We start from the raw sequence: 16,146 nt of genomic DNA, 5'->3' as shown, positions 1-16,146 counted from the left end.
GGTTGGTCACCCTAATGGCTGTAGATGCTTCAGCACAGGCCGTCCTGGGACCCGGGGGGTTAGCTCGCGCTGAAGTGCACCCTGCTGCAGTTGCTAAATTACAGCAAGCTCAGGGCTGTCTACTCAAACGACAATCTCACCCTGTGATTCCAGTACAGACATACCCACAGTAACCCTACCACCAAATAATCAGTCGGCCTTTGATGGTGAGGGATTGTCAAAGGAGGTGCGAAGTCATGGGGCTGAAATGACACAGACGAAACCTGCCACCCCGCTAGAAGCGTGCCCCTTTTATTATGACGAGCAGACTAGAGCTCCCTGAACTTTAAACTTCTCCAGGCCTCCGTGAGGGCTGAATGAGTCAGCAAGGCTCTAAGCTCTGTGATGCTGCCGGCTGAACGGGGGCTGGCCAGACACCTCACGCGTGACAGGCTGCTGGAGGACTCCGAAGACAAGGCCGGTAGCAAGGTGGGAGCAGCTGCCAACGTTTGCAGGAGTTGAATAGTCTGAGATGGGTTCCAGGCTAAAAACGAGCCTCGTTTATTTATAGGGTCAGCGGATCTCCAAGCTGAGAAAGAGCAACACTCGTCATGGTGGGGAGCGTACAGGGCAGGGGCCGGAGGTGAGCACCGCACAGGGAGCTAAGGGCTTAGCTGGTGGAAAAAGGTTTCCCAGGCCTGGCCACAGATGCCCTGGGGGAGCTGCTCGCCCTGCAGAGGCTGTGGCCGGCACGGGGGAGTGGGCTCCCGGACAGTTCCCGCCCCTCCCACTGAAAGGGAGCAGTGGGCATCTCCCCAGCGCCCAACTCCCAGTGCTGCGAGTGTGTGGAAGGAAGTGGCCAGCAGCCCATCCCCCAGCCAGGCTCCTTTGGGGCCGACAGCAGCTCATTCTGTGCTCTAGGAGTGCAATCTGCCAGCTGCCTCCTGCCCAGCTGCGGGTTCCCTGTCCTCTGCCCCCCACCCCTGTGCCCCCTTCACCGGAACGGCCCAATGGCAAATCGGGGGAGTTAGGGGCCATGCAGTGTGCTGCTGGAGGCGGGAGCCACGCTGGGGAACCCCGGGTGAGCACCCTGCGGGGGATGAGTGCCGGGAGTCGGGGACGGTGGTTCGGAGGTGTGCAGGAGGGGGCTGCCGTACCGTTCTGCCCAGTCCCCCGGGCGGGACAAGCAAAGGCCGAGAGATTGAACTATGGCTGAGTCCCCTGCCGCGCCAGTCCCGCCAGCACCGTTCTTTCCAAAGGGCTCAGTTCTGTGACTCCCCGAGAAGCACCAGCAGGAGAAACCAAACCCAAACTAGCCAGGGCATCTCCAGCCCCCATGCCGAGGACTCCTCTGGGCACAGAGAGGAAGGCTCAGGGGCAAGCTGCTTTTGCCTTGTCCTCCTCCGTCTCCTCTGGCCCCTTTTCTGTCTTGGCGGCGATGCTGTAGTAATAGGAGCGGATGATGGTTTCCACCGCTGCAAACCCTGGGCGATCTTCCCACCTGGAAGAGAAGGGAGGCGCTGAAGAAGGATCAGCAAGAAGGACCGGAACGGGTTGACCAAAGCAAACGGGCTAGGATGGGGGGACAGCCCAGGCGCGCCCCGAGGGTGCACAGTGTCGGGGTCAGGAGTAAGATCCTCAGCTGCACCTGCTCAGGGTGCCTGATGCCCTAACAGGCCAGCCCTGCCTGATTGGCTGGGGAAGCCCGCAGGCCGGTTCTTCAACCTAGCAGCGGCGGCAGCTCGCTGGCTGCTCAGCGCCCACGGACTCTGCCTCCCTGTGCTCGTCTCTGCAAGCCCTGCTCCTGCTCTGCTCCTCCCCAGCTCCAGCCCAGACCCTGCCCTGCACCCTGCCTTGTTTCCGTCCTGTCCCAGCCTCGCTCCTGCCTCAGAACCAGCCCTGCTCCTAAATTCCCTGACTCCTGGTAATCCGGCTCCGACCCTCGGTTCTGCATCAACCCTTGGTTCTGGCATTCAGCTCTGACTCCTGACATTGACTCTGTCTCACCCCTGGGCGCTGGCATTCAGACTCCAACCACTAGGCCTGACTACCTATGACCCAATCCGCTGACAATGGGGCAGGGGGAGCGGGGGATGTGGGAAGATTTCCTGGCACCACGTTTGCACCGGGGCTTGAGAGGAGAGTTCGGCCACCGTGGTCTATTAGTCGTTGGCCTCTCTACTGAGTCTGCAGGCAAGGAAGCCAGTTGTGCTAACGGGTCCGGGATGTGGACCCTGCACTGAGCAGGCGGATGCCTGTCACTTCTGACCTGGGCTGGACTCAGCTCAGTGACAGGCTCTGTGTCCCGTGGCAGGAGCCATACAGCAGCACGCCAAGAAGAACCTAGGAATGGGCCCAAGCTGCAGAAGTTGGCTGAGTGGGAAAGACACTGCTGGACTGTGGGAAGGCACCGACCGCTTTGGCCGTGAGCACTGATTCTGCCATGTTGCCAGGCTACTGGGAAAGGGACCCTCAGGGGTAGGGGTGCCCGCCCTAGGGCTTACCACCCCTCCTGCTCAGCACCCTGGTAAGAAAGCCCAACAAGGCCAGTAAGTAAACAGACCAGGCAGAGCAGAGCAAAGGGACCCTCCTTCGCATGTCAGTGGCGAAGGGAGGAGCCCTTCCAATTGCTCGGAAACCCCAGGGGGAGCAGAGAGGTGAGTCACCCAGAGGGGCTCGCCCTGAGGAGCTGCTATGTTAAATCTAGAGTCGCCCAAGCCTGTTTTGCTTTGCGTTGTGGTACCTAATGACTGATCAGCTAAAACCCTGTCACAACCCTCCGGCTCTTGTCAGTTTCATTTAGGGTCATCCCCATGCACCTGCTGACCACAGAGGCTGCAGCCTGGCATGGTGGCCTCCTTGGAGAGGCTGAGACAGTTTCCGAGACAGAGAGCCCCAGAGGGGCTCCGACCTCCTCCAGGGGAAGGAAGAAAAGGAAATAAGTGCATCACTCATCACAGACCCTGCAGCCCAAGCCAGGGGGAGATCAGGACAGGCGACACCCCGCCACACACACCCCCGCCACCCTGCTGCAGACAATGTGCCCAGTCCCCAGGGGGCCTGCTCCGGGGATTAGCTGGGCAAAGCCTTACTTGTAGGTCCAACACTGCAGCATCAGCTTGTACATCTCGGCCGGGCAGTCTGTCGGGGACTCCATGCGCTTCCCTTGCTCTATGAAACTGATCACCTCGGGGCCTTTCATTTTCTAGGGCGAGTAGGGAAGTGTGTTAATGACCCATGACCCTGCCCTCCCCACCAAGCACCGGAGCTGACGGGGCGGCTGGGAGACGGAGGGCCCTTGTCACTGAGTCTGCAAGGAGCTAATGGCACTGGGCCTGGGCCACCTTGCGTTAGCGTCTCAGGCCTGCCCTGGCGCAGGTCTGACCTCGTAACCAGGCCAGCACCCTGCTTTTCGGCAGCGTAGGGGGGACCCCCTCACCGTGACTGGGTGATTACTTTGGCTGGCCTCCTTCTCCCTGCCCTGGGCGCAAAGACATCCCAGAGTTCGTTGCCCCGCGTACGGCTCTGTCCGTCTGCCCTGTGGCTTCTCTCTCTGCTATGGGACTGCTCCCCGGCTCTTTGCGGGATGCCCTGAGATAGCGGGGCTGGAGTGGGAGCACATACTCCACTGGGACGGCCGAGGAGCCGCCCTTGGTGAGTAAAGCGGACTCTGAGCCAGCGGCGCGTCCTCGTGCTGCTCACCTTGTAGGGTTTCTGCCCGTAGGTGAAGGCCTCCCACATGGTCACACCGTAACTCCACACGTCGCTCTTGCTGGAGAACTTGTGGTACAGGATACACTCTGGCGCGTACCACTTCAGGGGCCACTTCCCAGCCGTCCTGGCCTGCAGCAAAGAGACGGAAAGAAGGGGGTAGCTTACCCAGCAAGAGTCTGACACGCTCCCATGCCCCGAGCCGGAGCGCCTTGTCTTGGGTCTGCCTTGCCGTATCTGTCGGTCCAATGAGCTCAAGGCCTCTCGAGTGAGGGTTCACTGCCAAAGGCAGATTCAAAGGGCCTAACTCCAAACCCTGGATCCAGGCAACCCGAAAAGGTCAGAGAAGCAGTGGATCACGACCGGAACCAATATCCAATTGATAGAATAGAATCTCAGGGTTGGAAGGGACCTCAGCAGGTATCTAGTCCAACCCCCTGCTCAAAGCAGGACCAACCCCCAACTAAATCATCCCAGCCAGGGCTTTGTCAAGCCTGACCGTAAAAACCTCTAAGGAAGGAGATTCCACCACCTCCCTAGGTAACCCATTCCAGTGCTTCACCACCCTCCTAGTGAAATAGTGTTTCCTAATCTCCAACCTAAACCTCCCCCGCTGCAACTTGAGACCATTTCTCCTTGTTCTGTCACCAGCCACCACTGAGAACAGCCGAGCTCCATCCTCTTTGGTAGCTGAAGGCTGCTATCATTTTACGAGTTGGCCCCTATCACTATACTGGGACGAACCAAAAGCCCAGGTCTGAAAACCTCTGCACTTCGGGCTGTTTGAATCCGGATCAGCATCCAAATGGTGCACTGAGACCATCACTAATTCAAAGCTGAGCTATCGGAGCAGGGTCCTTCGAGCAACCTCCTTTCTGGCTCTCCAGGGGGTAAGTCTGCCCCAGTGTCATATGCGGGGAGGGCTCTGTCTGCCAGAATGGATGGAGGATGAAAGTAACATGAAGTTCTGTCCTTGTCTGAAACGGAGCCTGGGAGCCGCCCGTCCTCCATGTGACTAACGAGCTGTTTACAGAGCCCCGGGGTGTCCTCTGGGGCCCCTGAATGCAGAATCCAATCCAGATCCCTATTTCCCCCAGAAGGCATGCTCTGGAGGCAGCGTTCCAGCCAGAAGCTATGCCTGTTCTTGATCCATAACGCCCATCTCAGGGCGGACGGAACAACAGCTCATCCAGAGCGCAGGGTCTCCTGCGCGGCCTCTTGGACACCCTCCAGATTCTGTGGTGTCACCTGGCAGATGCGTGTGCCACTAAGTTAAAAACACGACACAACACACACACACGCTGGGAAATGAAACTGGGACCTGAGCCGCGTCTGGAGAGATCACTGTGTGAATGGTGCCCCCGTGTGGCAGCCACACCCGGCTGTGCTGGCAATTGTTATTTACTCTCTCTAGTGTGGGGGCCCCCCTTGGGGAATGGGGCTCCTTGTGCTGGGCACCACAGAGACACAGAACAGAAAGCTGGTCCCTGCCCTGACGAGCTTCCATCTACTCAGCATCGCTCCTTCTTCCCCTCGCTCTCTGGCTTCTCTGCTTCGCTCCTCCCTTCTCCAGCAGCTCCACATGGCTGCCGTGAAAAGAACCTTCTCCCACAACTCCACCCCATCACCCACCATCCCTGCCCCGCCTTTGGGTCCCTCCTCCCTTTGTCCACGAGTATTTCGAGCCCCTTGTCACCCTCAAGGCTCAGCTGAGCTCCCGCCTGCCAGCATCTCCGCTCTTGTTTCTTACTTACCCTCCCCCAGCCTCTCCTGCTCCATACCGAGCACCCCCCACCTCTTTCAGATCCCTTCACAGACCTCTCCTCTGCTGTGTGTCTTTCCTCTCCAGCATTATGCATCTTCATTCTTACCCCTGATCCTTAGCCTTCCACTGTACCCGTCTGTGTCGAATTGTACGTGCCTGGGGGCAGGGACCGGCTTTCTGAAGGTTTGCAAAGCCCCTTGCACAGCTATGGCATTATATAAACAACAGGCATGAGAAGAACTTGGGGTGATCACAAGGCAGAGCTCCTGGGAATGGCTCTAGATCTCAGCAGCAAGCCAGAAAGGTTCAGGTCACAGGGTGTTCTGGGCGAGCGTCCCAGTGGCACGCGTGTGAGATGCCTGCCTGGCTTCCGTTAACAGGTGGAGTGAAGGGCACGGACTCCATCCGGGCTGACTCTGTAGATATGCCCCGGTCCATGATTCCTCTGCTGTGCTTCCACTCACCTTGTAATAGCTGTCATCAGCTGCGAGAGCCTTGGAGAGTCCAAAGTCACTGATCTTGGCATAATGCTGGTTGACTAGCAGGACATTTCTGGCAGCCAGGTCTCTGTGGACGAAGTTTTTCTCCTCCAAGTACTTCATCCCGATAGCCACCTGGTGCATCAGCTCCACAACATTGCTCACTGGAATCTCCTCTCTGGGGCAAAGGAAAGAGAGGACAATACAGCAAGAAATCCCTGGACAAGTAGGAAACTGTCATTACCATGGCCCTCGGAGCTTCACAGCCACAGTGAGCAGCGAGTTCAGACTCTCCTACTCTGGAAGCATCAGCCCTTACTAACCAAGGTAAAAGAAAATCTCCATTAGCTATTAGCAGTACAGGGCCCGTGACACACAGCTGCATAGTTCTGGTTACACACAGTAGAAGACCATGATATGCGCACACTAGCAAGTACAATACTTTATCGGGCTGTTCCACTAGGCAGCCAATAGATCCTCCACCACCAGCTTGCTGACGGTCACCCCAAATGTGTGCCAAGAACCCATGTATCTCCCCCCACCCATCCTACAAGTGCCACAGCCAGACTATTCTAGGAATGTTTCAGAGCACTCCCTAGTGTTTTCTTGGGACTCTTTTCCATATCCCTCCACCTTCAAAGCAAGTCGTCTGCCGTTACTGCGAGCCTGACGGGGAGAGGAATCAACCAGCCATGGCTATTCAGTACCCCAAAGAAACTCACCTCTTGGAAGACAAGAACTTATTCAGGGGCCCGCCCGAGGCCATCTCCATGACCAGCATCAGGGACTCTGCCTCGCAAACCCCGATCATGCGGACGATGTAGGGGTTGTCCAACTGGTGCATGATCTGTGCCTCCTTCATCATCTCATCCTTCACGGCCTTCTCGTTGTTGCTCTTCAGGACCTTGATGGCCACATCTATCTGCTTCCTAGCCAGGGGGCGAGAGGAGAAACGCACCGGGGGTGGGTTAAGCTGCAGATGATGGAGTGAGCCAGCGATCAGTGGTACTGTTTAAAGCGGGTGGCTCAATGTGTATCTACAATGCCTGGGGTAATCATGATATTATTAGGGCATCTCGTTCCCAGCTATGGTCGTGGGCTACCGGTCTGTGAAGCCAGGCTATCGCAGATTAACTCTGGGTGAGGTGCTCCTGCGGCAGTGCCCCTGGGGAACCCTATTCGAGTACGCAAGGACAGGAAACGGGAGCTAAAGAAATAATGGCAGCAACTGAGAGAAAAATTCTGTCTCATACTGTGCAATCGGGGGCAGTTAATCTCTTCCCTCCCCCTTTCTAAAGGCACCTTACAAAGCAGGATCAGTATTATTGCTGCCATTTCACAGGTAGGGAAACTGAGGCACAGAGAGAGGTGGGACCATTTCCAGGGTCACATGGGGAGTCAGTAGCAGAGCCAGGAATAGAAACCGTCTCCTCCTTCTCGATCCCATACCCCATCTAGTGGATCAAGGTGCCTTCCTTAAAACCATGAGCTCCCCCTGTGAATTCACATCTGGCCGGCCATGAGCTCCCCCTGTGAATTCACATCTGGCCGGCCATGAGCTCCCCCTGTGAATTCACATCTGGCCGGCAGACACCTCCGGTACTGGCAGTCAATGTGCGAGTTCCCATCGCTGGCTTCTCCAATGCGCCCCACATTCCCCAGTGCACATGAAGTCGCTGTGGCACCTTTCACCGGGAGCTTTCCCATGCACGCCCCACCCCCTCCCCCATCAGCACAGACACTCCTGTCTCCACCCCGTTACAGCATCTGCTCTAGCCCTGGACCCAAACTCCCCTGACCTGGGATGGGTTTGACTCATCTCTATCCTAGGCTCAGTCTGAACCATGCTCCCCTTCCCATCCCTTTTGGACAGCGCTTACTTCCGCATCTTGTAGACTCCTTTCCTGACGCAGCCGAAGTTCCCTGACCCCAGCTCCACCTCGTCAATCATCAGGTGGTCCCTCTTCAGGAAGAGCTTCTTGTCCTTCAGCTCCTCCGGGTCACTGTAGGGGCTCTCGTAGACGCTGGTGTCCATGGGCAGGAGGCGCGATTTCCCTGGCCCTTCCATAGGAGAACAAGACCAGGGATCTGTCACACGCCCCCTGCCAGAACCCAGAGCCTCCCTCTGGCAGTTCCCTCTGGCCACTGTCTTCCCTGTGCTGACCTTCCAGCCTCCCTCTCGGTCACCTCCCTTGGCTTGCCAGCCTGTGCTGGTCTCTCCCACTCCTACTACTGGGTGGAGCTGGAGCTGCCAGTGCTCCCACTACCCCGAGCCCTGGTCCTAAACACGCTTACTGTGTGCACGGCTCCTCACACGTGAGCAGTGCCACTGAAGCCTCATTACACACGTGTTTGAGTGTTTGTGGATTCGAGCCCACCGATAGTAGTGAGGCGGGGGAAGCGGGGACAGGACTGGGCTCGGCTAGGTTTATTTCTGGGAGCGACCGTTTTATAGCATTCATGCAAGAGGTTTGGAGCCCTGGGAAACAAATGGGACCTTTGGATTGTCCTCGGGTGCCTTGAGTGCGATGAAAGCCTTGTAGCACCTCTCTTAGCCAGAAGGTGGTGCTCACGTGCCAGGCATTGTGTAAAAGCTCAGTTGCGTTGTAGCTGTAGGAACGTGCGGCACCACTAGCTGGCGTCCCACAGCTCGGCTGCCCGAGGGCGCCCCCTCCCGGGTCTGTACTGACAGGAAGGGAGGCCCCTGCAGCGCTACTCACCTATAGGCTCCGGGGTGTATCCGTCTGCGTTAAGAGCCCCCAGGTGTCTCTGGGCCTGGGAGAGAAACAGTGATCAAGTAAACGATGCATTTAATATAAGATGAAGGAAACCATAGGCATCGACTCTGGAACAAAAAAAATACCAGCCACAGCTCTTTGGCGGCGCCCCTGATTAGCTGATCAAGGTGCCGTCAAACAGCTGATTGGAGGCACTGCCAAGCAGCTGATTGGCAGCTGCGGGAGGGGCTTGCGGGAGGGCAGAAAGCAGCGAGCGAGTGGGGGCCTTGGTAGGGTGACCAGATGTCCCGATTTTATAGGGACAGTCCCGATTTTGGGGTCTTTTTCTTATAGAGGCTCCTATTACCCCCCACCCCCTGTCCCGATTTTTCACATTTGCTGTCTGGTCACCCTAGGCCTTGGGGAGGGGTCTTGGGGAGGGCTGCAGTGGGGGTGGGGTGCCGGGGCAAAGCAGGAGTGGCGCACCCCCGGGGAAAAGAAAAACTCAGTGCCTATGGGGGAAACAATTGGGGTGAGGGACTGGGACGCTCCAGAACCAGTGCCTTCCCATAATCCCTATGGCTTTATGAGATCACTGCCTTTGTGTGGCCACTCTCTGGCTGCTGCCTATGCAGACCTTTCTAGCTAGCAGCATCTGCTGGGGGAGCACATGCACCCTGCCAATGCCCCAAGGAAACAGGGAGAGGGCAGCCCCATCCACCATGCTGTCCCTTCCACCCCACACACAGTCTGTAGAAGGAAGGGGGTGGGGAGGAGGGATCCAGGCCACCATCTCAACGCTGGTAAGGAGCTTCTCTTTCTTCTCCAGCCATGGCTTGAGTGCACCCCCAGGGCAGATGGGCTGGAGCCAGTCTGGGATCTGTCTGGTGGGAGATACTCTGCTGCCAATGTGGAGTCCAGCTCTGCCCCAGTAACTCCATAGATCCCGCTCCTAGTGCTGGGGGAAGTGGATGTTCCTAGGTGGATTCTTAGACACAAAAACTGGAAGAAGGGGCGGGCTGTCTGGAGAGTCGAGTGCACCCTTCTGTGACGAATCGTCCTTTATGAGCCAGGCACTGAGACTCACGTACACGAATGCCCAATAGAGCTGGGAGTCCCTCAGCCCCCCCAGTGTGCGTCTCCCACCCCAGAGTCCTGAGACTGCCTGCAGCACTTTGCAGTCAGAAAGGCAGAGAAGCAGGGGCACAAAGATCGGGCCAGAAGCCAGTGGTTAGGCAGGGCTGCCTGAGTGTTCCCAGCCTCTGCCAGGCAGGCCGGCCTGGGGCTGAGCTGGACGCCCCATATTACAGGCCCACATGTTGCATGGCAGAAGCTTGCTTCCATCTCCAGCTGTAGCTGTGCCCGGCCACTTCCCCTTCCCCTTCTGCCGCCCAGGCGGGAATGGCCGCAGGGTTAAGCTACCCGTATTACATTCCAGTCAAGTCTCTGCCTTTCTGAGAAAGGCAGGATTTTCTCCCCAGGTAAAAGGCAAGGACGTGAGAAGCTCTGGAGGGACGGAGAGAAGATACTGCCCCAAACTTACGCTTCCGGAGGGGTGGGCCGGCGGGAGTGGTGCCACGGTTGCTGAAAATCAGGAAAGAGACGTTAGCTCGCTGCCCTGCTCAAAGGTCTGGGCGCAAAGGGGGTTCCAGTCACCTCTGTTGCCCAGGCCTGATTCCAGTTCGCACTGGGGGCCCCTCATACTGCTCTGACAACGTGGGGTCAATGAGGAGGAGGCCCCCCGACTCTGGTGTGGGTGGGAGGTGACGGGTGCACGGAACCCCGTGGCTAGCAGCAGGGAGAGCGAGTTCTGCCCCATACTGCAGTCCAGAGATCTGAGATTGACTAGACATGGTCCTGATTTGGGGGGCCCAGCTTAAGACACCCTAAAGGGCCCTGATTTCCAGGGAGTGCTGAGCACCTGCCCTCTGAAAATCAGGCCCCTTCAAGGTGTCTCAGGTGGGGCACCCAAAATCATGAGCCACTTTGGAAAACCTGGCCTCTCTTTCCAGCTCTGCCATTGTCTCGCAGTGACCTTAGGCAAGCTCCGGAGGCCAACGTTGGCCTAACTGGCCACTAATTCTTGCCTGATTTGGGACGTTGTGGCCCTGATTGTCCGAGGTGCTGAGCGCCCACATTGTGTGTCCCTCCCGACCAGAATGGAGGCATATTGGTTGGGTCTGGTGCGGGGGAGCTTGTCCTGTTGCTGCTCAGACTGACCCCGGGGGGGGATAAAAGGCCTTAAGACGCCAGGGCTGTCAGTCTGGCACCGCTCCCCAGCAGGAGATACACTCGGCTTCCACAAAAACGGGACTAAACCAGCCAGGGAGCGACAGAAACGAAGCAAATAAAAATAAGCCCCTTCCCTTCCCCTGCACACAGAGCCAGAACCGTTTGGCAGTGGATCAGCAGGCATGGGGCAAACAGAGCCCCTTGGCCTTCCTGCTTCAACGAGGGCACTGGGTGACTGATACCTCAGTGTGGAAATGAAAACCAGTGGCTGGGTTCAATGGTGCTAAACCGATATACGCCAGCTGAGGCTTTGACCCCCTCTGTCCTATCTCTGGATCTGGCTTCATCATCGCTGTCTTCCCTGTCTTTGTTCATTTCCACCATGTGCAGCTTTGCGCAACAGGCTACCCGTAGGGAGGGACCTGTTTTGCCTTCATCTGAAATATCACCCCCCTTTCAGCAGCAGGCCAGACACCACCCTAGACTGATGCGGGGGCTGGTTTGCTAAGGCAGAAGTTGGATAGCAGAGGAGAGCAGTGCTTAATGTGGAGTGAAACCGATGGGGGAGCTGTTCCCCCAGCCACGGGAGAGGAGGGGAGGTGTGAGAGCTGAGCTCCTACCCTCTGTTAGCCCATATCGTAGCCCCTGGCCAAGACGGGGTGACGCTGCGCTGCAGTTTAGCAAGAGCCAGGATAGGCCAATGCCAGAGCCTGCTATGAAATACTCATATGTCGCAATTCCTGTCCCCGAGCAGATCAAGGGCCTTTCGCCCAGTACCCTCCGTCCAACACTGGCCATCGCCTGATTCTTCAGAGAGAGATGTGCAAAAATCCCAGAAAGAGACAGTTCGGGCAGGGGACGGGAAGCTAACTGAGCTGGTCTCAGTGATCTGATCTAATATGGCAGGAAGCAAGAGAACAGCGGGGCAGATCCACCAGAAAACCCGAACAAACCCTGGGGCTACCGTAGATCCCCAGTATGAAGACGAGGTTTGCTGTTCGCAGCTGGTCCTGCCCTTAAGAGTCCACTCACCTGCCGGCATATTGGGATTATGGCAGCTTTCCTTCAGGAAATAGATCAGTCCGTCTGGCTTGAGTTTCAAGTACTCCACCAACTGGGGGAGGAATCGGGAAAAGGAGAGGGGGGAAAATCACCGCTTTGTTTTACAGGCAACATTTGTGGTTTATGGTAACTTGATTTCTCTTAGGTCTGTGGCAGACAGGCCCCATTAGCCCATTAGTTCCTCTCGTCCGTGGGACCCTCTTTGCTCTGTATTTACAAACCCTGCTGGCTGGGAGAGGGGTTTGGGTTGTTACTACACAAAGGGAAAGAGAACAAGGACAAAAGGAAAGTCTGCAGGGATAGAGCCGGTTGGAACATTTCCAGTTATATGAAATGTGATTGAAGCCAAAAGACCGAGACAAGAGAACTCTCCTTCTCCTGACTGGAGGGAGGGGGAGCTGGGGAGAGCGTCCCGCAGCATCATACCTGCCACAGCGTGTCAAACTTGGTTCCCTCGGGGATGGAGTATTTGCCGGACTTGTCCTGGTCGATGCGGTAGTGATACACTGTTTTCCCATAGACGAGGGACAGCGCGTAGGTGCCATTTTCCTTCCTTTCTCGCAGTCTGGGTGGGAAGGAGGAAGGGGTCAGAGTGGCTGGCTTTGGGGCTCGCCCAGTGAAATCACCATGTGTCCTCACTAGGCGCCTGTACCAGAGCTCTGGGAAAGGCCACCCCCTCCCACGTGGGTCACATCCTTCCATGGGGAGGTGGGATTTGTTTCCCCATGGAACAGGCCAGAAGCCTGGTTTCCAAATCCTGGGGCTCTCACATCTCCTGGATGGGTACTAATCTCAAGGCAGAGACCCAGCGCGCCACACTGGTCCTGTCCTCGCCGATCTCCCAGCACAGAACTGTGACATGGGCTCAGCTGCTGGCCCAGCCCTGACGACACCCTGCTCTACATCCCCTCAAGCAGATGGGGCGCAACAGGGTTGGGGGTCACGGTAATCGGACTAGGTCTCTCCCAGCGCTTTGGATACTCACAGAAATTTCCCATCAGGCTGTGCTCCGGAATAGAGCCTGCGTTCAGCCTCCTCCCGGGAGATGTTGCCGTGGTACCAGGACATCTTCTCGTGGGCGGTGGTGGCAATGAGTTTCTCGACCTGAGGGGCCTGGCTTATGATGGCCTGTTCGAGGGCATCACCCTGCAAGGAAGCGAGAAGGGAGACCATTCTACCCAGATACCACTAGGCACCATGCCAGCTGCTGCAGGGCAGCGCTGGTTTTTATTGCATCCTCTTGGGCAGGTGATAGCGACCTCTCAGGAGACCTCAGAATCCCTCTCTTGGTTGCCGATAATGCTCTGGCTGTCGGCACCACTGGAGCGATGCTGGGCTGAATTCTGCTCCCATCTAAATCCAGAGTGACTCCATCGTCCAAAGGCGTCACTGTCCCTCCCGCCCCTCACCACTCATTGTGGGAAAGAGAAGAGAGCTCATGGTCACAAGCCTTGGGGTCTGTCTTCCATTGTCAATCCAGAGCCCTTTTAAACTCTCTCCTGGCTGCTCTGTCTCCCTTTACTTTGCTCCCTAGTCCCTGTTAAGAGCAATGTAATCCTGAAGCCATTCACAGTGCACGGCAAGTTTATGGCTCCCACAAATGTATGTACAATTACATTTTCTTATTTGCCTGTAGATGGCACACTTTATATTAACGACCTGTACTCGCATGGAAGCACCTATATCTTCTGTGTCTGAGGATTTGTCTATGCCACTGGCTGGATCGACGGCAGCGATTGATCCAGCAGGGGTCGATAAATCGACCACCGATTGCTCTAGCGTCTGCTCCGGTATTCCCACATTGCAAAGACACCGCCAACTTCAGCGACGTTATTCACGTCACTGAAGTTGTGTAACTTAGATCGATCTCCCCCCCTCTCCCCCCGTAGTGTAGGCCAACCCAGACAGGCCCCAGCATGTGCATAATGCCCATCCTGCCAAACCTCTCTACGACCCCTCTTAGATTGCCAGCCACCTTCGGGATTTATTGATTTCTGATGGGCGCAGGGTTGCCAATTTTGGTTTAATTAAAGATTAATTCCTGGAGACTCCAGGACAATCCTAGAAGGTTGGCAACCCTATTGCAAGGGCTTATTTCTGTTAGAACAGTGGGTAGGACCATATTAACCCTTTGAGGCCTTAGTTTGTTCTCACACCACTGTCAATCACAGAATTACTGCATTGACATCTATACACTTACACCAGTGGAAACTGGCAAGGAACTTCAGAGGGACCTAACCAAGCTAGGGAAATGGGAAACACAATAGCAGATTAAATTCTTTGTTACAAAGGCCAAGTAATAGACATTGGAGGGAGCACCATGTAACCCCCATATTCCTCATTTATGTGTAATTGTGATCTTACATATAAAGCAGCAAAGAGTCCTGTGGCACCTTAATGCATCCAACGAAGTGGGTATTCACCCACGAAAGCTCATGCTCCAATACGTCTGTTAGTCTATAAGGTGCCACAGGATTCTTTGCTGCTTTTACAGATCCAGACTAACACGGCTACCCCTCTGATACCTTATATACAAAGCAGGCCTTGTAAGGTATCAGGAGAAAGATTATGACCTGCTGAAAGTCATTTCTCCATCCATGTGTGTATATCCTTAATGCATAGGAAGTTATGAGAATTGTGTTGTATGGTGGTCACGAAAACATGCTGTAAGTTGGGGAATCAGCCAGACATTAGCTCCCCAGAGGCAACAGCAAGGGAAGTAACCAAGGCCCAAGTGGGGTATCAATCAACCCATCAACAACCATTATCCAGCAAGGGAGCTACAATGCATGAGGCCACACCAGGGGAATTGCTCAGCCTTGCGTAGAGACTTAGCAAGGCCCACCCAGTCATGTCTGGACTTGTGTTTTCCAAGCACATGGACTAAAGGTATAAAACAGACACAGTGGACACATACTGGGCCTATTCTCCTGCCCCCACCTACGCTGCAAGCAGCTAAGACACGGAGAAGACAAGACTCCAACAGAGGAGGTTGGCCCAGGTTTAAGGAACAAACCTGTATATTAAGGGCTGCAATATCCAATGGGGTGAGAAAAACTGCTTCATCTAGTCGCTGCCCGGTCTAACGGGGTTGAGAGATTAGACTGAGTGCTTGTATTTTATTTCTTTTGGTCACTAACTCTGACTTTTTGCCTATCACTTAAAATCACTTAAAATCTCCCTGTTATAGTCAATACAATTGTTTAACTTTACCAGTGAGCTTGTATGAAGTGTGGGGCAAATCTGCTCAGGTTTGACAAAGGCTGGCGTATGTCCACTTTCCAGTGATGAAGTGGTGAACCAATTAATAAATCTGCACTGCCCATCTGGAGCAGTGCAAGACGGTATATTCCTGAGGTGCAGTGCTGGGAGCTGGGGGGATTTGGCTCTGGTGTCTTTCTCTGTATGATTCATGAGTGGCTCTGGGAGCATTCGTGCAATCTAGCTGGCTATGGGGCGCCACATGTGATTGTGCTGAGTGATGATAGCACCTGGAGGGGGTTGCTGCTGGTCACTAGCAAGGCATTGTGGGAGACAGCCCAGGCTGGAGTGAATACAGGGGGCACAGTGGTCCCACAGTCCCAGGCTGCACCTTGGGGAACCCATCACGCACCCCATCTAAAAATAAGATATTGCAGAATTAGAGGAGGTTTGAAAATGGGCGCGTTTAGGGACGTGAAATAGTCTAATATGAAGAGAGACTGCAAAGTCTGGTACTATTTTCCATAGAGAGGAGGTGACTAAATGGGATGTAATAACGTATACAAAGTATTGGATAATAAATAGAAGGTAGAGAGGAAACTTCGAATCATCCTCTCTTGGTATACAAGAACAAGGGGACGTTCAATGAAACAAAGGTGTCACATTTAAACCTGATAAAAGGCAGTATGTCTTCACGCCATTATAATTAGCCTGCGGAACCTTCTGCCACAAGATCTCATGGAGGCCAAGAGCATAACAGATTTCAAAAAGGGTTCGGAAATGTCTACGGACAACAAGTACATCCGCAGTTACATTAGACAGAGGGTGAAATTAGGGAAGGGACATATGTTCTAAGGCATAAGCCAGTCAGTCTGCCTGGGGGCTGGGAGAAGTTTCCCATCTGAGCCGGTTATTTTATAATTGACCATTGTGGAGTTTACTGCCTCTGCTCTTGTGGAGGATCTGGTCCCAGTCACTGTTAGAAGACAGGACACTGGAG

At 55.3% G+C, this 16,146-nt stretch overlaps 1 protein-coding gene across 5 annotated transcripts in view; it reads right to left on the bottom strand.

Moving 5' to 3' along the window:
* Positions 1 to 290: 290 nt before the first annotated feature.
* Positions 291 to 16,146, bottom strand: part of LOC123355754 (tyrosine-protein kinase ZAP-70) — an 84,297-nt gene continuing 68,441 nt past the window's right edge. For 4 of the 5 annotated variants that reach the window (XM_044998390.1, XM_044998394.1, XM_044998392.1 and 1 more), the window contains 11 exons: positions 12,931 to 13,091; positions 12,372 to 12,510; positions 11,916 to 11,997; positions 10,195 to 10,235; positions 8,655 to 8,709; positions 7,815 to 7,995; positions 6,657 to 6,863; positions 5,920 to 6,112; positions 3,682 to 3,822; positions 3,072 to 3,184; positions 291 to 1,480 (listed from right to left, as the gene is read on the bottom strand). In XM_044998390.1, the coding sequence (XP_044854325.1) occupies positions 1,351 to 1,480; positions 3,072 to 3,184; positions 3,682 to 3,822; positions 5,920 to 6,112; positions 6,657 to 6,863; positions 7,815 to 7,995; positions 8,655 to 8,709; positions 10,195 to 10,235; positions 11,916 to 11,997; positions 12,372 to 12,510; positions 12,931 to 13,091 (1,443 nt within the window). In that variant the 3' untranslated portion in view covers positions 291 to 1,350. The remainder of the gene's footprint in view (positions 1,481 to 3,071; positions 3,185 to 3,681; positions 3,823 to 5,919; positions 6,113 to 6,656; positions 6,864 to 7,814; positions 7,996 to 8,654; positions 8,710 to 10,194; positions 10,236 to 11,915; positions 11,998 to 12,371; positions 12,511 to 12,930; positions 13,092 to 16,146) is intronic. The other variant, XR_006575194.1, reaches the window with a different exon arrangement.

This window comes from Mauremys mutica, chromosome 24 (assembly GCF_020497125.1).
Source record: "Mauremys mutica isolate MM-2020 ecotype Southern chromosome 24, ASM2049712v1, whole genome shotgun sequence".
NCBI classification, from domain to species: Eukaryota; Metazoa; Chordata; order Testudines; family Geoemydidae; genus Mauremys; species Mauremys mutica.
The sequence above is the reverse complement of the archived record's forward strand: the minus strand, read 5'-3'. Positions and strand labels throughout refer to the sequence as shown.